Consider the following 23,592-nt stretch of genomic DNA (forward strand, 5'->3'; position numbering starts at 1 on the left):
CTCCCTCTCTCCCTCTCTCCCTCTCTTTCTCTCTGTCTTTCTCCACTGACAACTTTCAACTTGGCTGTAATAAATAATTAAATAGAACATTTGAAACTTATTTCAATACCAAAGCAATCATATTTCTTATTGAATGTCTCTTATTGATTTTTAATTTATAAATATATATACATGTATATACACATATATACTCTCTATATATTTTTAATATTGCTTGAGAATCTTCCTCTTGCGCTGCTTGCCAAATGCTATTAACTGCACTCGAAGCAAGCTCCACTGCGGCTCCGCTTGGCTTCCACCTCCTTTGGGTTTTTGCTTGGTTTGGCATTTAATGTGCTGTTTGATAAAAAGTTTTCCGGCTGCAAAGGCGACTCGCATAATATTTCAATAATTTATTGATTAGTTATCTTTGGCGCGCGCCTTCAATCAATTTAAATGCATTTTGTCCTTGCGCATGAGTGGACGCCGCTCGACAGCAAGGACAACAACAGCTAGGACGACGACGACGACGACGGCGACGGCGACGTTATTGGAAATGCAGTAAATAATAAAGTGCAGAGGCATGTACTCGTCTATATACACACATACACACATACATATATTGATATATACTACTCTAGCACACACACATACATATATATCGCATAGCATATCGGTTGGATGTAGCCTGGGCATAGAGGCAACTCCTAGGTGGGGTCGAAGCCGTTCCGGCTGCCGATACATGCGGCTCCATGCGAGCTTATGCAAATGTCGCGTCGCGATATGCAAAAAGAGAAGCAGAGAAAGCGCACAAAACAAAAAAAAAACGTGAAGAATGAAAGCAAAACGGGAAAAAGCAACAGCAAAGATAAAAGAAAATGGTTGCACTTGAAAAGCGGCCAAATCGATGGAAGCTCCCGCGGCTGCCATACCCTTCGATGGCGACAAAGGGATAACGGATAATGCGGCAAGAGCAAGCGGCAAGCAGGCAGAGACAAGCGCCAGAGACACGCGCCAGAGCCAAGGGCTGCCCAGAAGCGGATCGATTTATGGCTACTAGGGAAATCTCTGTGCATAGCCCAGCTATGCAGCGATGCAGCTGTGGAGGGCTTGTGAACTATGATCCGGGACTAAGCGCTGTTAGTTGTGGGATTGGATTATATGTTTATTGATGGCAGACTATCGATAGTGTCATCGCATGTAAATCTATCGAGCATTGCATTTGTAAAATGCAAATGGAATGCAAATTCAGTTGATGTTAATGCATAATTTAACTAAGAGTTGACAAATTCTAGGATTTATCATGCTATCGATGGCACTGTCGATAGTTTCAGCTAATCGCAGTCTCTGCGTATACTTGATATGCTGGAGAATTTTACCGACTGACCGTAAATAGAGACAATTATCAATACTATACTATACTAGCCTGAAATATTTCATATACATATGTATAGAGATCAGAATAGAATCTACATACATATACAGAATATATGCATAAATAGAACGATTGATGGAGTGATAGAACGATTTATTATAAATCAGTCAATCAATCGTTCTATCAATCCATCAATCGTTCCATTTATGCATTTATTCTATATATGTATGGATTATTTTCTCATATATATGGATTGTTATCTGAAGGACTTCTATAAAAGAAAGGATGATTGATAGAATGGGAGAACATTATATGAAAACATTATAATATATCAAACTTTTATAATATCAACTTATATATAACATAATATTATAGATTGTTTATATCAAAGACTAGATTATAGATCCGTCAATCAATCGTTATATCAATCTATCAATTTATGCATATATTCTTTATATGCATGGATTATCTTCTCAGATATAAAGATTATCATCTGAAGGCCTTCTATCTCAAAGCAACAGATTCTTAGAATGGGAGAACATTATATGAAAACTTTATAATATCAACTTATATGTATATTACATAATATCATAGATTGTATATAACAAAGACTTGAAATATTGTATAAAATATGATGTAATATTCGAATGCAAGCCAATATGTTGCTATAATGAGCAGTTACATAGAAGAATTGATAGAACGAATAAATAGAAACCTTAGAAATTTAGCTTATATATCTATTTTTCGAATATTATAGATTGTATGTATGATAGGATTGAAGATATACTGGAAACAAGTTTTTATTTTGCTAATTGCATTCATTTAAAGGCAGTTTCATGGCTCTTAAATAATAGCATATACTTATATACACATATATATGTACGTATAAGTTTTTATATATATCACTATATATCTAAGACTCAGATTACCATTGGACTTAACTGAAATTTCGATATTTTCATTTATTCGTCCAAAAACTCTTAAATTATCGATAGAGCAACAATAACAATAACAATGCGAACCCAGCAAATCGCACGACAAACAATAAACAACGGTGAAAAAAATAGAAGAAGAAGAAGAGGAAGCAGAAGAAGTAAAAGTTTAGCACCATTTAGTGCACATTGTATGCATTTGTTATTATTATTGTTGCTGTTAGCTGTTGTTGTTGTTGTTGTTGTTGTTGTTGTCATTATTATTGTTATGCAGTATTCAGTTTTGTTCGTTATTTTTTTTTGTAGCTGTGTTTTGTTTTATTGTTGTTGCTGCTAAATTGACTTAACTGCAATAACAACCACAACAGCAGCAACAACAACAACAACAACTATAACAACTGCAACAGCAATAACAACCACAACAACATTGCATGCATTAGAAATGCTTTCCGTTGCACCCAACTAAACTGAAAGCTGCCTCCTGCCGGCCCATCTCCTGCCGCCCCCTAGCCCAAATGGCAGTAAATGGACTTGGTAAACGTTTTGCCATAGACGAGACGTATAACCCTTTTGTATAACAGTGTTGTGCCAGTTGTTGTTGTTGTTGTTGCTTAGCTAGTAACTTTGTGCCCGTTATTGATCCAAGCGCTAGAGGAGGAGCGCACATACATACATACATATATGGAGGCTAGAGTTTGGAGAGCGGGACGCACACCTTCAACGTAAAGGCATGCCTAATATGGGTCTTTATTTAATTTAATGCAATTTTCTATTGCTTTTAACCAGTCAACAACAACAACAACAACAACAACAGCAATAGAGAGATAGAGTTATAGAGACTAAGCACAAGCAGCAACAACAAAGTAGGTAAAAATAAATTGCATTTTGAGACACGAGCATATGCTATTCTCTGCCCTTCTGCTTTGTTCTGCATTCGTAAACGTTGCACTGACTGCCGCGCTGGCTATGCGCCTAAAAAAGTAAATTTGGTCAGGCTATTGCTTACTGTTATACTCTTGGCATTCTTTGCTTTATGCTCAAGTTTCAGCAATTCGTAAACGTTGCACTGGCTGCGCAGTTAAATCGAAGCTCTCCTTTCTGTGCCTTTTGTTTGAAAGTTCCACAGGTTCTTAACGTTGCACTGTTGCTTAATGTGCCGCCATTTGCTTTCTTTATCCATCTTTATAGACTTTCAGTTATTCGTAAACGTTACACAGGCTGCTGTTAAATCTCTTGGCTTTATTTTGATCAAAGTTTGGCAATTCGTTATTGCTTATTGTGCTTCGCCTTTCTTTACATGTCATCGCACACATGCTTCACAATTCGTAAACGTTACACTGGCTGCTCAGCCAAATCTTATCTAAGCTCAGACAAAAGCAAAAACTGTGCAGCTAAGGCTAGGAGTTAGCATTATTTGGAGTTATCCAGTTTGTATGTATGTATGCCTATGTGTGTATGTCTCTCCCACTCTCTCTCTCTCTCTTTCTCTCTCTCTCTCTCTCTCTCTCTCTCTCTCTCTCTCTCTCTCTCTCTCTCTCTCTCTCTCTATCTATCTGTGTGTGCGTGCCTGTGCGTGCGTGTCTATTCATGTGCAACAAGGCGCCATCTGCCTAGCAGCAGGACGCGCCGTTGGCCTCCAAGGCGACAAGGCGGACGCGGACATGTGTTGCCGCGCCTTTAGCTCCGTTTTTTATGCACCCTCCTGGGCCCCAGTCCCCTCTCAAGCGCCCCCCGCCAGCTGCATGTGAGACCCAGCACATGTGAAGGAGTTGCCGCGCTCCTGCGCTCGCTGCATAATAAACAATTTCTTTTTTAAACACAACCCTTACACACACACACACAGAGAGTGAGAGAGAGAGAAAGGGAGAGGGAGAGAGAGAGGGAGAGCAGATACGACCATGAATGAGGGCGCGCAGTCGACGTTGAATGAATCATTCACGCAGAAATGAATACAAACGAGCAAAACGCACTGCATACATGTTTGTATACATGTATGTATGTACACACACACACACACACATACATACACACACACACACACAGACGTGAGCGTGCGCATAGTTAATAAATCAGCGATATTTTTGAATTGAATCAATTCATCAATCAATGAATCATGCCCAACCAAACAGCAATCGAATCGTATCGCCTCAATTCGAATCGAATCAAACTGAAATTAATGAAAATTCAAAAGTATCCAGTTTAAGCAAGCGAAAGAATCCGAAATATTCAAACTGACTGCCAAAAGTTTACCAACATATGCAAATGAATGTGAAAAGTGCGCTGCAAAAGCAGAAATTTGCTGAGAACTGCAGACAGATCTGCATGTGAGGAGTGTTCCATATGAGTGAGTGTTTGTAATGAATACCCATACGTATGTATGTATGGGTATATGCAATTATCCCCTCTCTATTTACTAATTCGTCTCTCCCTGTTTCATATTCTCATTCTCTACCTCATCACATATCTCTTTCACTTTGTCTGCGTCTATCCCTGTTCCATATTCTCCTTCTCTCTCTCTCTCTGTCTCTCTCTCTCTCTCTCTCTTTCTCTCTGTCTCTCTCTCTCTCTCTCTATGTCTCTATCTCAGTCTCTATTTGACTTTCTCTTGAGATGAAATTTACTTCCTACCTCTCTCTCTCTATCATTTTCATATATATATCTCGCCATATCTCACTATATCTCGCACTCTCTTTCTCTCCTCAATCTTCCTCTCCGTGTCTTCTTTTTCTCTCCACTTCAGTTCCATCTTATGCGCCTCTCTCTGCGATTTTCATCAACTCATGTAAGGGCAATTCGCCTTGCTGTTAAAACCTCTTTCTCTCTTCACATGTTAACCCTTTCTCGCTCCCTCTCTCTCTCCCTCTCTCTCGCCTACTCCACTCAGTAAACACTGTAAACTCCGATCATTTCACACACATAATTCACAGTTGAAAGAGCACAACAAACATTCATGAGTATATGCATTCCTTTGGAGCTCAACAGTTGCATTCATAGCTTTGAGTGTAATAAGGCGAAGAAAAAAGCGAATAACATTTGAATGCCTGAAAGCACGCAACAGAAATTCGAAATGGAATTCAAATTTAATTAAATAATTGTTTTGGCAAATATGTGTGCAACGAGCGAGTGAATAATTAATTCATAAATGCACTTGGAGAAAGTCGCAGGGAAACCAGATTTGTGATTCAATCGGGCACGAATCGAAACTATCGAAGAGAAGTTTGGAAGAAATGAAAAATTTGAATCAGTTTTTGCATTTGTAAAAGATTTGAATGAATTTGTGAACGATTTATGAATAAATGCAACTCAGCTTGTGAATATTTTTAAAATATATAGTGAGTATTTGTGATTCGAATCATATTCATAAGAGTTCTACTCTGAATGCCTGAGCTTGTTTTGTAAAATTTAATATGAATAAAATGTGTTTATTCATGTCTGATGAAAAGTATATGAATGATTTGAGAATATTTTGTGAATATATTCATAAATTTTGGACATTTTTGATGAGATGTTAAATAAATTTGTGAATGTCTTAATGCTATCTGAATGTCTTCTAAGTACTTTGCGAATCCTTCGTAGTTACCAGAAGTGAATGAATGTATTATTTTGAGAATATTTCATTGAATATATTGTGAATCTTTTGTGAATCTTTTTTGAGTGTCTTGCAAGGGCTTTACGTGTGTTCTATGCTTAGTTTCAACTCTGTCTGCTGTTAGTATTTAGTTTTTTGTTTGGTTCTTATGCATATGACGTTGCCTTCGCCCACGCCCCCGTCCAGGGCCCACCCACCGGCTAGAGCCCACCTTGATTTAGCTGTTGGCCCTCCGCTCTCTGCCGACTCGCAATTAAATCGATAATAGCGCGAGCTAGCGCGTCGCTGACTGAAGCGTAAGCCAGCCCCCCCTCTGCGCTCCGCCCTCCGCCCTCCGCCCTCCACCCTCTGCTGAGGCGTCCAAAGTCTACCTAATTGCGGATGACATGAAATTGTTTGCTCTATAACAATAAAGCAAGCCGCAGTCGGCGCCAGCAGCGACGCGTCGCGGGCCATGAGGTTAGCTGACCCAAAGTGCGAGCGAATAAATATTTGCGCTAGATGGCGTCTAGGTGCAAGGTTTATGCTTGTTAATGCACCGATAAGAATCGGCTCTAGGTGAGCTAATAACCATTGTGATCTAGTTAACTAGATATCGCACCCCATGTAGTACGAGCCAGGGCCGAAATTCCCGGGTAAATGGATTCCTTAAGTGACATTCCACTAATTATTTTCGGCCAATTTTGTAAAGTCCATTTGATTAGCTGACTGATTATTGAAATGGTCGAGTTCATACCTACATATATACCCTGTAATGTTTGTATATTGGGCATATTTCTGATACTTTGATACTTTACTCGAAATATATTTGATTGAATATTACGAATCCTCAATAAATTTACCAATTGGCGCAACAAAAATTGTAGATGAGTGGTAAATACCCTGTAATTTTTGTTGATATCTTTGAAACTTGTATCACTCATTTATAGTTCATTATTCTGTAATCCCAATTTTTTTGGCTAATGGTAACAAATGTAATTCACTAGGAAATACCCTGTAAAATACAACAATAATTCGTACTGAATACCCTGTAATTTTGGAATGCAAGCATAGTTTTCTACATGTTACCACTATTTATGAATTTTACTTTTAATTTCATAAATAGGTTTGCATTGCCCGACTATTGAATACCCTGTACTATATGCTGGGCTAAGCAAAACTAGATTTGACTGTACTTGATGTATACTTAGGGTATACCAAGTCACACTACATTCCATTTTTAGCACAAAAAACCACAAAGCACGACTAACAGTTACCCTGTATTCGTGTAATTTGGGAGTCTTTAACCACGATGCAGCTTTATGGCTCCAATTAGTTGTACCTAAGGTTAAGGTTAAGCAGGTCTGTGAGGCAGGTAGCCTAAGCACGACTATCGGCTACCCTGTACTCACTTTCCCAGACGCCCGCTGATTGATTGCAGTTGTTGAAGTTTCAGTGCTTGGCTGCAAATTGACAATGTTTGCGCTTGGCTTTGCCTATTGCCTACATTGAAGCAGCACCCGGCCACATGCCGTACATGCCGTACATGCCACAGCGTGCCCTGTACGGCCGGACAAAATGTTGTTGAGGCAGCAACGGAAGAGCCGTTAGCGTTAGCTGCGTTTTGTTTTGTTTATTGTAATTGCAGACATTGTCAACAATCGTTGTTGTTGCTGTTGTTGCTGTTGTTGTTGTTGTTGTTGTTGTTATTATTCTTGTTAGGAAGGTGCCCAATGCTGTTGCCGTTGTTGTTGTTGTTGTTGTTGTTGTGGCAACGCACGTGCGGAAAATGCTGCCGCAAAGGCAAACTGAAACACATGGCACGAAAAACGCTAATGACACACAAACAAACACACACACACATACACTTGTGTGTGCCCCCCTCCCCCCTCTCCCGCTCTATCTTGCTCTGCTGGGGGTAGCCGCCGTGGCCTGCCTGCTTGTCATATGTTTATTATCCTTTGGCAGCGGAAGTTTACAACAAAGTTGAAGGCACTGCCGCAGCATGCTGAAGCGACAAAAGATGCGGCCACGCCCAGACGGCACGCCTCAAGTGACGCCCACACAATATGTGTGTGCGTGTGCGTGTGTGCGTTTGCTTGTTGCACTGAATAAACAATTAGAAAATCGCATAAACGCCCCATTAAATGTTCTTTCGATTCACTCCGAGCCCCAGAAATTCGAATCAAATTTAACAAAATCATGTAGTTGTTCAAGTTCTTGTTGCTGTTGTTGGCTGTTGTTGTTGGCTGTCGTTGGCTTGGTCATAAATTAGCAGCGCCTGCCACATGACGCTGACAAGATGTTTGGGGCGTGCGGCGCTTCATTGTTTCTTTTTTGTTGTTTGCTCGGCCTCAGCTCAATAAATTCATCAGCCAGTGAAATTAGCAGCAGCAGCAGCAGCAGCAGGAGGATGGCTGAAGAGGCGGCTGCCACGCCCATGCCGAGAAAACATTCGCCCAATACGCAAAGCCTTCGCCATGGTCTTTTAATTGAATATTAATAACAAAATCCTGCATATTATAAGCAGCAGCAGCAGCAGCAGGAGCAGGAGCAGGAGCCGGAGCAGGAGCGGGAGCAGCCCAGAAAGGTCCTATGAGTGTTAGGCTCTCTGTGTGCGTGTCCATGAGAGGTCCTGCAACTGTGGGCGGCCATGTCAAACGTTAATGTAATCATAGCCAGCCGAGACTCATGTGAGATTCAATTCGCTTCAACACACTTCACATTCCGAATGCCAACCAAATTTGTGGCCCAAACTCAATTAGCGAAGCGAAGCGAAAGGGGCCTAGGATACACAGACATACATATGTAAATAGTCTAATACATGTGTAGGGATATATAGATAGATATCACATATATAGCATATCATTTTTAGCTTTCACATTTTTAGCTTTCACATTTTTATTGTCTCTTTATCGATACTTAATATAGAGGGAATTTCTAGCCTTCTACTCCTGCTAATCCTGCAAAGCAGAAACCATTTGAATATTCTATGAATGTAGCTATAAGAAAATAGAGTTTAGGATAGAGTAGAGCCTGTAGTATATACTACCATCTGTCCGTCCGACCGCCTGAGTCTGTTTAGAATGAAACTTTAAATTTTCGACGTAATCGAGAAACCAATTTAAGCTATTTTGGAACATGGCTACTTCCTGCAGTCCCCGGAATTTGACAACCATATTTCAAATGCTAACAACGTGTAATCTTTCATTTGTCCATCATATTCCGGTATTTCGATGAAGAAACTCCAAATGGAAGAAAAGTTATACGCAATTAAATTACGATATTCAAGTAAGGGAGAGTAGAATCATTGCAATAGCAGTTCAGCTTCGAGTTCAGGGTATTTGCTAGTCTGGCACTCCCCTCTGCAGCCCCTTTCACATCTTAAATTTTTCACATTATAATGAGAACTCTTATATGACTATCTACTAGATAGTTAGTATCCTCCATTTCCCTTTTCAGAACTTACTTCCCTTCGAGTTCAACTTCTCCCCACTCAATATTTAGGTAAAGTTGAGCTAAGGTCTTTGGCACATATTCTATACAATCTGAATGGAACTTGTCTAACTTTATGCAAGCTATAACAGTGAATTGTAAATGCGTATGGAAAAAAAAAAGGTATAAAGTTAGCATCTATTCAAGTTGAAAACATTCAATTGATTCACTCGAATCGATTCAGTTGGCAAACTAAATTCCATTGAATGGGAAAATTTTCGCAATTTTTGTTTTGTTTTTTTTTTTGTTTTAGTCGAGGCGAATGTAAGCGCTATCTAGACGCAGACAACTTTTATATTATTATGGTTCGAAACAAAAAAAAAAGGAAGAGAACAGAAAAAATATATATATATAGGACAGCTATAGCCATTAAAAGGCAATTCCAGATGAAGTCCGCCACACGCAACAGGAACTTTAATTCGGGAGACAGTTAATGGAAGAGAGAGAGATACAGAAGGAGGGGGAGCGGGAGCGATAAAGATGGCAACTGAAATGGAAATGGGAAAGGAAACCCATTGAGCCATTGAGGCAGCCTGTAGCCTGGCTGCTGCTACTGTTGGCTCAGTTAACTAGCCGAAAGACCCACAAAAAGCGAGAAACAAACCAAAAGTTATGTGTGTGCATAAAATCATGTCGAGTCATTTCCTGCTGCAGAACTTTTCGACCTAAAGAGCCACTAAAAGCGACCAAAACGACGGCCAAAAGATAGAGAGCAAAACAAAACTACTAAATAAATACACGCGCATAAAAAAAATATAATAATAATATAAAAAAATATATATACATATACACACACATTTATACATACATATGCACATATAAAAAGAAATGGTCAAAACACTTTGGCCAGACAGGATCTGGCCGTGGCTCCGGCTCTGGTTGGCTCTATAGCTGCAGGGTATGGGCGGCTGGCATGGCTTTTAATGCTCATAAAAATTGTATTATAATTTTAAATAATTTAGACGAGCATATTGCCCAGAGTGGATAGAAGAAGGACGTGCACGATAAAGAAAGAGAGCGACGTGAGAGAGTGGTGGGGGGGAGCAGAGGGGTTAGCGAGGTGAGCTGGTCTAATGGCGACCAGTGGCTAACCATCATACAGTGAGTGCACGAGCTGCGACCCAGACGCGCACACAAACACACACACACACCCTCTCACTCGCACAGACACAAACACACACCCTCTCACTCGCACACACACGCACACTCACATGGCAGAGTGCAAACGCCGTAAATCATGGCGCAGGTAAACATAAGCAAAACGAACAAAATCGCAACAGCAAAGGAGTAGCAAAAAAAAAAATAACAAAAAACAAAGAAAGTGGAGAGAGAAAAAATAAAACTAAAAACGTGCAAAGCAACAACGAAAATGAAATAAAGGCAAGGGCCAAAGCTGTGTAAAGTTGATTGCCGGCGGGCGGGCGAGCGAGCAACAAGAGCTAAAGAGAGAGAGAGAGAGAGAGAGCGCGATAGGTCAGTGCGTTTGCAGCGCGTTTCTGGCGCGTTTTTGGCGCGGCTCCTGCAGGCAAAAGGCGCTAACTTGATGGAATCGTTAGCATTACCGTTAGACGAGACAGTTAACACCAGCAGCAGCAGCAACAGCAGCAGCAGCAGCTACATATGGTGTGCGAGTGTGAAGCAACTATGAAAAATGAAGCCAGAAGACAAGCAAAGCAAGTTCTGCAATGCTTCGACATGGATTTATTTTGCTGTGACGTCATGGCACTGACAAGCACCTTGAGTGCACCGCAACTTAAATAAGCATTTTATTACATCAATATTGTAGTATTCTGAGTGAGTGTGAAACTATTTGCTTTAGCCATAATTAACCTTTTGCTGGGACGTATGCGTAACCTGGCATTTAACTTCATATCATATTTAATAAATGGCTAAATGCCGCAGTTGATTAGACAACATTTAGGACATTCTGTGAACCTCAAATATTTGTATACATATTAATATAAGCAGTGTCAATAGACGGTCTCAATTGCAATCCCATTGTTTGCGCCTATTGTGACGTCACACGCCTTGTGGCGTGCTCAATCTGTACTCTGACTCTGTACTCGTTTCTGCTTAACTGCTTGCTATTGTCTTCTCTTTTACTCGCCTGAGATACATAAGCTTCGGGCAGTGCAGGTATGCGACGCGATCAAAGCAGAGCCTGCAAATAAGCCGCTATCTTCGCTCAGTGTGTTTTATTCTTGCTGTCAATTTGAATGCAAAGTGAGTAAATGAGAGTAGGGTGATTTAGCAGGGCGTGCACGACTCTTTCAATACCCCTTTGCTAAGTTTGTACTGATTTTCAGCTTAATCATTTAGCTCCTCATGAATATTTGATTAGGGAGAACTTATGCGTCTTGCTATTAAAGCATAAGTTATTTATGCCTTTCTTTAGCCTTTATGCTGCCCTCTGCCTTTTGTAGTCTGCCCACTGCCCTCTGTTACGTTCAGTTGCTCACAAGCATTGTACCCTGCTTATTCACAGCTTTAAAGTATAAAAATAAAAAACACAAATGCCAAGGTCAAACCACAGAGAGAGTGAGTGAGTGGGTGTGTGTGTGTGTAAGTGTATGTGAGTGGGCGCAACAGCGCCACCTGCAGGCCACACAAGTGTTGATGAGAACTTGTGTGCATGTCTCTATCTGTGTGCGAGTGCTCTAGTGCATGTGTATATATGTGTGTGTGTGTATGTGGATGCACACAAAATCGCGGTGCCTATGTGCGAGCGGCGTTGTTACAACAACAAGCAGAAGAAGTGACACAACAACAAAAACAACAAGTGCACGCGCCCGAATATGTTTCAATTTCACAGCTGCAGCGCGGCGAGGGCTAGCATTTACCGTTACAGTCACATTTACGGGTTACAGTTGCGCCGCGCCTGCAGTTGATTGCTTGCCTAACACACACACACCCATAGACACACGCACGCACACAGAGATACGCACGGACACTCGCACTGGATGTGCGAAGCTAAAACTTGTGCAGTGATTTTTTAGCTGGATTTATTTTTGCTTGATTTTCTTTTCTGTTTTGTTTTTTCTTTTTTTATATTTATTTTAGGTTTTTCTATCTTGTTGGTTTTGTCGAGCTGTTGCCAGTGTTTGCCGCTGCTTTTCACAATTTTCACGCTTTTCTCTCTCATTTCTATTTGGTTAAACTTGACCCACAATGCTGTCGCCTTAAAATATGCAATGCAGCAGCTGCTGTTGCTGCTGTGCTGCTGCGCCTCTGATGATGCTGCTGCTGCTGCTGCTGCAGCAGTTGTTAATGAATAATCCATGTTATGTGGCTTAAATTCGCTCAACGTTTTGCTGCCAGCTGCACAATTAAATATGTAGCGCAGCAAATTGCATTTGCTGGCAGTTAATTAATTAAGAGAATGACCAACAAAAAATGCATGTTATAAAATAAGGACTGACTGCATAATAAAGTAAAGAGCATAAGAAAGAGCGCATTAAATAAACGCAACAAAATGATCTGTATGCACTGCTTGCGGCCACAACGACTTGCAAGCAGTGTACGCTGCATATCAGCTATGTACTGCTCGCTGTTGTTGTTGTGTGCTTAGGCGGTAGAACATGAGAACAGTATAACAACTGAGCAATGTTTGCTTGTGGTGCGTGTATTTGCTAAGCGGTATATATTTATACGCATGTGTATAACAGCAAGCAGTAAAAAATTGAATTTAGCTAAGACAACAACTAAAATTATAAAAATAATTTCAAATATTTGATTTATAAATATATTTTAATTTTACCTTCTTTTATTTGTACTCCCTTGCAGCACGTCTATGGCTGAAACAACTCGCCACGTGTAGAATGAAGATGAATCGTGGCAGACGCCAGCAGCTGGCGTTGCTGCTGCTGCTGTTTGTGCTGCCCGGCGGCATTTTGGCCAAATCCAAGAAGAGCAAATCCAATCAGAACTCACACTATAGCGATGCCAGCAACGCGGCCAACAGCGCTGCCAGCGACGACAACAACGGCAGCGGGCTCAAGCTGAAGGGGCACGGCGATGTCGGCCAACATTTCGCCATGGAGCCGCAGGATCAAACGGCCGTCGTCGGCTCTCGTGTCACGCTGCCGTGCCGCGTGATGCAGAAGGTCGGCGCGCTGCAGTGGACCAAGGATGACTTCGGGCTGGGCCAGCATCGCAATCTGAGCGGCTTCGAGCGCTACTCGATGGTGGGCAGCGACGAGGAGGGCGACTTCTCGCTGGACATCTATCCGCTGATGCTCGACGACGACGCCAAGTACCAGTGCCAGGTGGGGCCCGGTCCGAATGGCGAGCAGGGCATACGTTCGCGCTTCGCCAATCTGACGGTGCTCGTACCGCCGGAGGCACCGAAAATCCTGCAGGGCGACTATCTGGTCACCACCGAGGATCGCGAAATCGAGCTCGAGTGCGTCTCGGTGGGCGGCAAGCCGGCGGCCGAAATAACCTGGATCGATGGCCTGGGCAACGTGCTGACCGCCGAAAGCTTCTTCGAGCCGCTCGCCGATTCCCGTCGAGTCACCACCAAATCGGTGCTCAAGCTGGCGCCCAAGAAGAAGTATCACAACACGACGATCACGTGCCAGGCGCAGAACACCGCCGATCGCACCTATCGCTCGGCCAAGGTCCTGCTCGAGGTGAAGTACGCGCCCAAGGTCTCCGTTTCGGTGGTGGGCGGCGCCTTGGCTGGCGGACGCATACCCGAAGGAGCTGAGGTCATACTCAGCTGTCAGGCGGATGCGAATCCGCCGGAGGTCAGCTATCGTTGGTTCATCAATGATGAGCTCGTGCCTGGGGACTTTACAACGAAAATGGTAAGTGGGAGTGGGAGGGAGAGAGAGGGAGAAGGAGAGGGAAAATGAGCGTTGGATAGAAAGAGAAGTCAAATGAGAGGAATAAGCGAGTGAGGATAAGTATATAGATGGGGAGCAGGAGAAGGATAAGCAAAGGGAACATGGAGAAGGCAAAGAAAAGGAGTAGGAGGAGTAGAGAATGGGAGAGATTGGGAATGGAGGAGTAGGAGAATGGGTGAGTCGGAGAATAGGAGGGTAGCGGAAAGAGAGAGTAGGAGAATGGAGAGTGGCGGAATGGATGAAAAGTAGAATGGATGAATCGGTTAATAAGTGAATTGATGAATAGAAAAAAGGGAAAATGGAAGATTAGGAGAATGGATGAATTGAAAAATGGATGAATAGCAAAGTGGAAGAAGGGATGTATGGGAGAATGGAGGAATCGTTTAATAAGAGAGTAGATAAACAGAAAAAAGGAAAATTTGTGAGGAGGAGAATAAATAAATACGGAAATGGGAGAAGTGATGAATAGGAGAATGAAAGAATTGGCTAAAGGGAGAATAGATAAAAAGGATGAGGAAAGCAGGATACAATAGTGAAAAATATAAGTATATAACCTAGTATATATTAGTCAAAACTAATTGCCTGTTCTTTGGATCCAGATCATACACAATGTGACACGTAAATATCATGACGCCATTGTCAAGTGCGAGGTGGTCAACGCCGTGGGCAAGAGCGAGGAAAGCGAAACCCTGGACATCAGCTGTAAGTAGACTAAAGAGAGCGAGAGCGAGAGAGAGATGGGCCAAGATCTCATTGTAATACCCGCTTACTCCACAGTTGGACCCGTCTTTCGCCAGCGTCCGGTCAGCAAGGAGGCGGATCTGGGCGCCACTGTGACCATGCGCTGCGAGGTGGCGGGCAATCCGACGCCCGAGATCGAATGGATCAACGAGAACTCGGATCAGGTGAGTCGCCCCCAGCTAAGGCCAAAGATTTGCACACTCACTCAACTTGTCCGCTCCAGATTGTGGGCCGATCGCCGGAGCTGAAGCTCAAGGTGAGCAGCGAGACAGCCGGACGTTATTTCTGCAAGGCCGTCGTCAATGGGTTCCCGGAAATTGGCGCCGAGGCGACGGTCTATGTGAAGCGGGCGCCGATCATCACCTCGCACAAGGTGCAATACGGCGCCATCGGCAGCCGGACGAAAATCGACTGCTTGGCGTTCAGCATACCGAAGGCGGAGCACATCCTGTGGTCCTTCGAGGGCAAGGTGATCAACATGAGCAGCGCCGATCCCGACATCTACATATTCGAGGAGCATCACCTGCAGGAGGGCGTACGCGCCGCGCTGATCATCAAGGAGAGCCGCTTCTCGCACTACGGCAAATACAACTGCACGGTGATCAATTCGTACGGCGGAGACTCGCTGGTGATCAATCTGGTGCCCGAGCAGGACAGCCTATCCATATCGCTGGTGCTGATCGGGCCGATGGCCCTGGTGCTGGTGATTGTCTCCATTATCGTCATGATGATTGTCTGCCGCAAGCGGCGCAGCCGCAAGAAACCGATGCCGGCCGATGTCATTCCGGAGGCATCGCGTGGCGGCGACAAGCTCACCGAGCTGAAGAGCGAGCTGCGCGCCAAGGCCTACGACGTGGAGTACTCGGAGGCGGGCAACGAGCCGCTGGCCATCAATCTGACGCAGACGCCGATGCCGGATGTCCAGATGAAGGGCGCCACCTTGGGCGTGCCGCTGGCCGGGCCCGTTAAGTTCGATGAGCGCTTCTCGGGCGACTACGGGCATCGCTACAGTCGCCAGTGTCACGTCAAGAACTTCAAGGGCCAGTGTCAGGGCCAGGGCCAGGGCCAGGGCCAGAGCCAGGAGCAGGCCTACAAGGAGACCGCGAGCAACGGCTATGCGCCGAACTTTGAGTACGCCCTCGACTACAGTCCGCCCGCTGAGGGCGGCAAGTCGAAGGGCGCGGCGAGTGGCATCAACTCGGCCACTCTGCCGCATTATGCGGCCAATGCGACGGCCACTGCGGCCGCGTCCGCTGGAGGCGTGACCGCGCCCATCGCCAGTGGCGCCAGCTTGCCGCGCAATCAGCGCCACGATCTGCACCACCATCAGCACCACCAGCAGCAGCAGCAGCAACAGCAGCAGCAGCCACAGACCTCACAGGCTAACGGATTTCTGGGTAAGTCAAACGGAACTAGTTCAAATGGAATGCATCAATTCGTTCAGTTAGTTTCAATCAAGTTCTAGATTTCGTTAAGCTACTGTAGAGGTAGTGTGAGGGCGATCTACTTGTTACCCCACGAACAGATTTACATATGAACTAGTTCATTTGCTTACAACAGCAACTGCCTTAAACTGTGAACTAGTTCAGAAGAGCTGTGCATTGAGTAAACTACGTGGAAAACTATTTAGAAACCAGAAAATCAATGCGAAAATTCAGCCAAAAGCACAGTAGTAGTATAAGAACTAGTTCCAGAAGAACTAGTTCAATGAGTGAATACTTAAGTATATCTAAATAAGTAGTTAAAGCTCCAATTTTTATACCAGTTAACATTCCAAAATGGTTCCACAAAATGAACTAGTTCATATGTTCCACAAGAACTAGTTCACCATTGTGGTTCACTGAGTGAATGTTGCTAAGACTGCATATAAACTTACTTATAGATAATGCGCTGACAGTTTAAGAATAGAACTGGTTGCAAAGCGTGAACATTCTGAGTAAAGAACTAGTTCAATTGTACGAATTACTAATAGTAGTAGTTCAATAAATGAGTCACAATGAAGGTTAAAAGTAGACATAACGAAATTCAATATAGACTATGATTTTGTTCAATGAACTAGTTCATATGAACTGAGTGGAGCTTAGCCCATTTTTAATGAGAATTTACAAAGTCAGAGTTATTCTATAGCAATACCTGAACTACATATGACTAACCTTTCTCTCTCTCTCTCTCTCTCCCTCTTTCCATTCTTCGCTCTCTCTGTCTCTCTCTACATAGGTCAACCGCTGCTGCAGAATGGCATCGACAGTCGCTTCAGCGCCATCTATGGCAATCCCTATTTGCGAACAAACTCATCGATATTGCCACCGCTGCCACCGCCGAGCACCGCCAATCCGGCGGCCACGCCCGCCCCACCGCCCTACCATGCCGCCCGGCATGCCAACAGCAACGGCGGCCTGAAGCACTTCGGCAGCGGCATCGGCTACGGCACAGCCGGCGGCATCGCCGGCACCGCCGGCACGGCTGGCGGCGGACCGGGCAGCGTGAGCGGCAGCAGCTCCAATTTGACGGCCAGCAGCAATACGCTGGCGGCCACGCCTCTCACACAGCCCTCGCTATGCGGGACGCTGGGCGTGGGCGTGGGTGTGGCCGCCGGCGTACAAAGTCCCTCCGGGCAGTTCATACTGCCCACCAATGGCAAGGGCGTCACACAGAAGGGGCCGCTGGCCACGCATGTCTAAGCGGCTGTACGGCGGTACGGAATCGGAAGTGGAACCGGAACTGAAATCGGAGCTGGAGTCAGAACTGTAGACGGAGCTGGAACTGGAACTGCAAAACAGAAATAGATCAAGAGTCGGTATTTCAAATGATATCGTAATCGTTGCTGGAACCGGAACCGAATTCGGAACGCGAACTGACACCGGAACTCAAATTGGAATAAAACAAAGAAGCGCAAACCTAATTGATGTCGTAACCTAAACTGGAACCAGAACTGCAATCGGAACTGGAACTGGAACCGGAACCGAAGTCAAAAACCGCAGCCGAAGCTTACAAATAGAATGTCACGCATATTTATTCAATTCGTATTCGTACTCGTATTGTCTAGACTGTAGAACCTAGAAACCTAAGATATTTTTTTTTTCGAAAAGATTTCGATTATACATATGCATACATATATATATTTATGTATATGTATATGTATGCATATGTATATATACTTATATACATATATAAAAAACCGTATTGTGATTTATAGCGTTAATTATTTTATGAGAACTCGAAGAAACGAAAAAAAAGTCAATGCGTCAAGGAAAAACAGAAGAAAAAAGAAAAACATATATATATATACAGTATATATGTGTATATATGTCTTTATATATATATATGTATATCTAGTGCAAATTTTAAGCTAAGTTTGTTATTGTATTTGAGCGCTGAAACTGATAAATCAGATGGATAAGTATATACATACATATATCAATTAACGAAACGTATCGAAATAAATAAATCAATAAAATTCACACACAACTTTCAAAGTTCATTTTAAAAATAAACCAGAGAAAAACTTTTCACAAAAAAAAATAAAAATTATTAATGAATAAATAATAAAAAAATATGGAAGAAAAGAGTATATAAAGCCTGTAGTTAGTTCCAAGTTAAACGCAGCAAAAAATCTTTCTAAGCCAAAATCTATTAAATTTTAGACTTACAAAAAAAAACAAAAAACAAAAAAAAAAAAAAAATACAACTGCAAAAGAACTAAATGCTAGTATAGCTTTATAGAAAAAAGAATAGAAAAATCCGATCAAGTGGCCAATAAACATTTTAAAGAACTAGTTCAAAACCAGAGAGACAGCAACAAAAAATTATTTAAAAAAAAAAAAAAATTAAAAAAAAAAAAACAGTTTCCATTGACTCAACTTAGTTTTTTTTCTTTATTAATTAACATTTTTTCCCCTGTTGACTCTACTTTATATTGAATACAGTTTGTTTTTTAATTTTTTTTTTTTACTAATATTTATTTATTTATTGTTTTTACAAATATTTTAAATAATTTTAGAGCCACCCTTGGTGTTCAAAACTCACACGTATATGGCATCGGAATTATTTTTAAATAGTTTTTTTTTTTTTAATAAATTGATGATTTTTAAAAGGCAAATAGAGATTATATTTCTTATAATTTCCTTCAACAGAAATCATATTCATAGTGAAAAAAATTTAACTAGATAACATTCCTTTTGATCTAATATTGTTTTTCAATTTTCTGTAACATTTTTTTTTTATGTTAATATTTTTGGCATATTCGCTTATGAAAATATCGAGTGATACCGACTGCAGCATACTCATTGATGGTTCGAATGTTGCTAGAGCTTATTGCCGATTTACCACGCCTTCAACCAATGCACATACATATATTATTTCAATATCAATATGTATAGATATATAACACATTTTTTTAACTAATCTTGTCAACATTCCAAATTTCAACTCTCTCACTCTCTCTCTCTCTGTCTAGCACATTAACTCCAATGGTTTTCATACCAGAAAATGTATTTTCCGATTTGCTACGCCCCAAGTGGGCATTGACACTTTATAACTCGAGGATATACATGAGTTTATCTTTCAAAAAAGCTCTAGATTCAATAGCAATGAAATAGTTTGCAGTTATACGAATACAGCTATCAAATGCTCACAAATCCATCGTGAATCATATTTGAATATGCCCAAAATATATTAAATATAATTTACATTAAAACCAAATTGAATTTTTATTTATTAAACACTTTTTTTTTGTCAATTCTAATACGTGAAATTTGCTGTGCGCACTCTGATATGAGCCACTGTATTATATACCATTCGACTATGGGCCAACTTGATCGGATTGCTAGAGAACACAGCATCAATGTGAAACCAACTTTAATTAGGAATACATTTTTAACTTAAATATATATACATATATGCATATATATGCATATATCGATATCTGTGTATATATATATATATATTATGTGTATATTGCTCGTATATATAGCGCATATGTGTGTATGGAAGCCAGCTGGTTGAACGCTTAAACTTAAATTAACTAACTAGGATAACAATATTAACGAATATCTTTAAAGAAAACAAAAATTATCGATATACATATATCGAAAGTGTAGTACACTGCAAACATTTTTTTTTTTTTTTTGTCTGCATAGTAAATAAATAAATAATTTTAAGTGAAGAGAAAAAAACGAAAACAATTTTTAAACAAAAGCTTAGCAAAATTTGTAAAACACATTTGAGAGATCTACCAAAAAAAAAAAAAACAAATATAAGATAATTATTATAATATACTAAATAAAAAACTAATAAAAAAAAAGCATAAAACAAAAAAAAAAGAGAAACATTTTTTTTACGAAGAGCTGCCTTATGATTCCTTGTGAAATTTGTTGGAGTTGTTGAACGGCCAACGCTATATGATTAAATATATATCATTTTTTTTAAATATATATATTTATATATATATAATATCCATATATACAAAGATCGCTTTAAACGTATTTCAATTTTCATCTTTTTCTTTTTTATTTTTCAAAAGAATTTCTTTCTCTTTTATTTATTTTTTAATGCTATTCGCAGAGCTTTTGTGTGAGTTCATAAGAAAGTCATAAAAAATACAAATAAAATAAAAACAGAATAGAAATAGTAAATCAAGCGAATTCAAATGAAACGAAACTTTTTGGGTAAATTGTCAAAGCGATTCAATTAAATGTTCAATTAAATGCAAATGCAAAAAAAAAGAAGGAAACATATACAAAGTAACTTACATAAAAACAAAATAATGAAATGAAATGAAAAGAAAAGAAACGAAAAAATCCTATTAAGCCAAGTAAATATGATAATTATTCATTATATGTGAAATGCATGTGCAAGATGAAGACGAAGATAAGAGAGAATGAGCCGCAAAAGGTAGACGCCGAAGAAGAACTAAGCAAAGTGTGAAATTTCGTGTAATATGGAAATTAATTCAATTAAAACTAAGTCAAAAAACTCAAATTAGTTGAAATAAAAATCTAAATGAAAAAAAAATATGTTGCTTTTTATATAAATCTCTTTACAGGGTATTCGGGAGTCGTTATTGCAAAGTTTGTCTTTTCCTAATCTCATTTGATTCTTATTGTGATTTGACTATTCCAAGCGAAAAAGGAACGAATTTCAGCTGACCCCAACGCTGCTTCGTGTAAACATTGAACGGTTTCACTTTTGCCGCAGCAGGACTCGGCTTGTTATCGACTTTTATCGATTACAGCGGGCAACCTGACTATGCGCAACGGTTGGTAGAGCGCCGCGTCGCGGCAAAAAAGAAAAAAAACAAGTATTTAATTTTGTTTGCAGCCATTTTGAAAATGGAAAGAAATAACGACACAGCCAACAACAAGAATGCAAGCCAGCCCAGCAACGCAGGCGCAGTTGCGCTGAGGAGAGCGCGAGCACAGTTAAATGAGCGCAAGCATAGTTACGCTCTCTCTCCCATGCTCACGCTCACGCTCTCGCTTCCTCTCCCTCTCCCTCTCCCTCTAAAGGAGCACAAACGAGATCTTGGCTCGCACGTTAACTTCAATTATGGTTAGGGTTAAGTCTGTCGTTACAGTATGATATGACTCCATGATACTTGCTGGAAATATGTATAAAAGAATATAATATATAATAAATGTGTACATTTGTATATTAATCAATGTAAACAATTTATCAAATATATGTGCCACATGTTGCAGATTATGCACAAGAATTGCTTCTGCTCAAGGCAGTAGCAGCAGCAGCGGCAGCGGCAGCAGCAACTTATGATAACTGTCATGGGCGAGCGTGCAAGCCACTCTCAATTGCTCGCTCTCTATCTGGCGGCTGCTCGCATTGCCATTGATCTCGGCTCACTGTGGCCCGTTTTAAAGCGAGAGTGTGAGCGTAGCGTGAGCGCGTGAGTGTGAGAGCGCGCCCGAAAGAGAGAGATTGAGAGAGAGAGAACCGGCTGCCGTTGTCTTTTTTGGGGGTTCAGACAAGCGACGCTCGTGAGCGCGGCTCAAAGTGTTGCGAGTCGTGAAACGAAACGGATATCGAGGCGGACAGTCTGTAGCAGTTGAAAATTGCAATTGCATGGGATTTCAATTCAATGCTATTTTATTTTTTTTTTGAGTGCCTCCTCTCAATTGTGTATTTGTGTGAGTGTCCCTGTGTATGTGTGACTGTCTGTGGGAAGTGTAAAGGCGACGTAAATTAAACTCACAGCGCAGGCAAAAGAAACGAAACAACAACAACAACACATCGGCAGCAACACCAACAACAACAACAACGAGAGCAATTCGTAGAGGCAACAACAATATGGCGTTTAATGCCGCCGCATGCAAAAATTGCAGCATGCGATTGCGGCGCATAAAATAAAAATCGCTATCGGGATCGGTATCGGTGTCGGTTGTCGTTATCGCTATCGCTGTCAACAAATATATATTATTCTTCGTTTTTTTTTTTTGTTGTTTTTGCCCCAGTGTCCGTGTGAGTGCAAACAAATAAATCAAGCAAAAGGAAAATAAGCACAAAAAAGCACAGAAACCACAACGCGACTCCCTACGTCTGTTTGTGTGTGTGTGTGTGTGTGTTCGTCTCTGTATGTGAGTGTGTGCGAGAAAGGAAGCAAAGCGGTTAGCCCTCTTCTCGGTCTCCGAATTCTTCTCCTTCTTTGTCTTCGTCTACGTCTGTTTGAATATATCGCCGTCGCTTCCAGTTGAATTCAAAGTTTGTTGCGGTTGCGCGTGGAAATGTCGCCGCTGCAAGCGTCGACGTCGGCGTCGCTACATACAATAAACGGCAACGCGCGGCACTCAATTGTTCTACTGCAAAATACATAACATCAAAGAGTAAAACAAGAATCAGCAAAGAAAAACAACAAGCAGCAGAAACAACAACAAATTGAGCTACAAATAAATAGCAAAAGAAAACCAAAAGTCCAAGTGAGACAACAAACTGCACACTAAATAAAATACAACAAGCGAGCAAACATAAAAAGAAACAACAACAAAAAACTGAAAAGCATAAAACGCAAATCTTAAACTGGATTACAATGCAGTTGCAGCGCAGCAGACGTCGCTGTCGCGCACACAGAATTTGGATTAACGAAATGCTAGCGGGCGTCGCGCTGCTGCTGCCGCTGCTGGCGCTAGCTAATTTCAGCAGTGCCCAAGCGACGGGTAAGTGTGAAAAAAATAAATAAATAACAGAAAACAAAAGAAAAAACGGGGAATAATATACAGAAATAAAAAAAAAAACAACATTATTTTTGCATGCATTTTGATTAAGTCTGCATTTTCGTATTCTGTTACGTTTCCCTTTCTATTTGCCTCTCTTTGCTTGCGTTCCTTTTTGGCCTCGCTGTACGCTGCTGCCTCCTGTGTCTGCCTGCCAGTTCGGACAGGTGGTCGTGCTCTCTGGCACTGCGCTCTCCCGCTCTCTCACTCAGGCACTCAGTCACTCTCTCTCTCCCTCTCTTTTGTCAGCGCACTCTCTCGTTCAGATTTTGTTTTTTTGTGCCTGCTGCGCACCTTTAACTTCTTATATGCTACGGCACAGCCGCGCAGCCTTTCGATCCGTTTCGTGTGGATTCCATTTCGTTCCATATGCATGCTTTTTGTATGTGTATGTACTAAGTGTGTGTATGCTGTTATACTAAGTGTATACTGTTAT

At 41.5% G+C, this 23,592-nt stretch overlaps 2 protein-coding genes across 2 annotated transcripts in view; both read left to right on the forward strand.

Annotated features, from left to right (window-relative positions):
- The window catches only part of kirre (kin of irre), a 64,756-nt gene extending 44,093 nt beyond the window's left edge, over positions 1–20,663 (forward strand). Inside the window, exons 2-6 of the mRNA XM_089263692.1 lie at positions 13,133–14,157; positions 14,796–14,898; positions 14,974–15,101; positions 15,161–16,334; positions 17,155–20,663. Of these exons, the coding sequence (XP_089119818.1) occupies positions 13,168–14,157; positions 14,796–14,898; positions 14,974–15,101; positions 15,161–16,334; positions 17,155–17,618 (2,859 nt within the window). The 5' untranslated portion in view covers positions 13,133–13,167 and the 3' untranslated portion in view covers positions 17,619–20,663. The remainder of the gene's footprint in view (positions 1–13,132; positions 14,158–14,795; positions 14,899–14,973; positions 15,102–15,160; positions 16,335–17,154) is intronic.
- A 1,256-nt stretch (positions 20,664–21,919) lies between these two features.
- N (neurogenic locus Notch protein) overlaps positions 21,920–23,592 on the forward strand; it is a 53,456-nt gene continuing 51,783 nt past the window's right edge. The window contains exon 1 of the mRNA XM_089265056.1: positions 21,920–23,099. Coding sequence (XP_089121182.1) covers positions 22,973–23,099 — 127 coding nt within the window. The 5' untranslated portion in view covers positions 21,920–22,972. The remainder of the gene's footprint in view (positions 23,100–23,592) is intronic.

The sequence above is a fragment of the Drosophila navojoa genome, chromosome X, assembly GCF_054131105.1.
Source record: "Drosophila navojoa isolate 15081-1374.11 chromosome X, UAZ_NAV_1.0, whole genome shotgun sequence".
Lineage (NCBI taxonomy): Eukaryota > Metazoa > Arthropoda > Insecta > Diptera > Drosophilidae > Drosophila > Drosophila navojoa.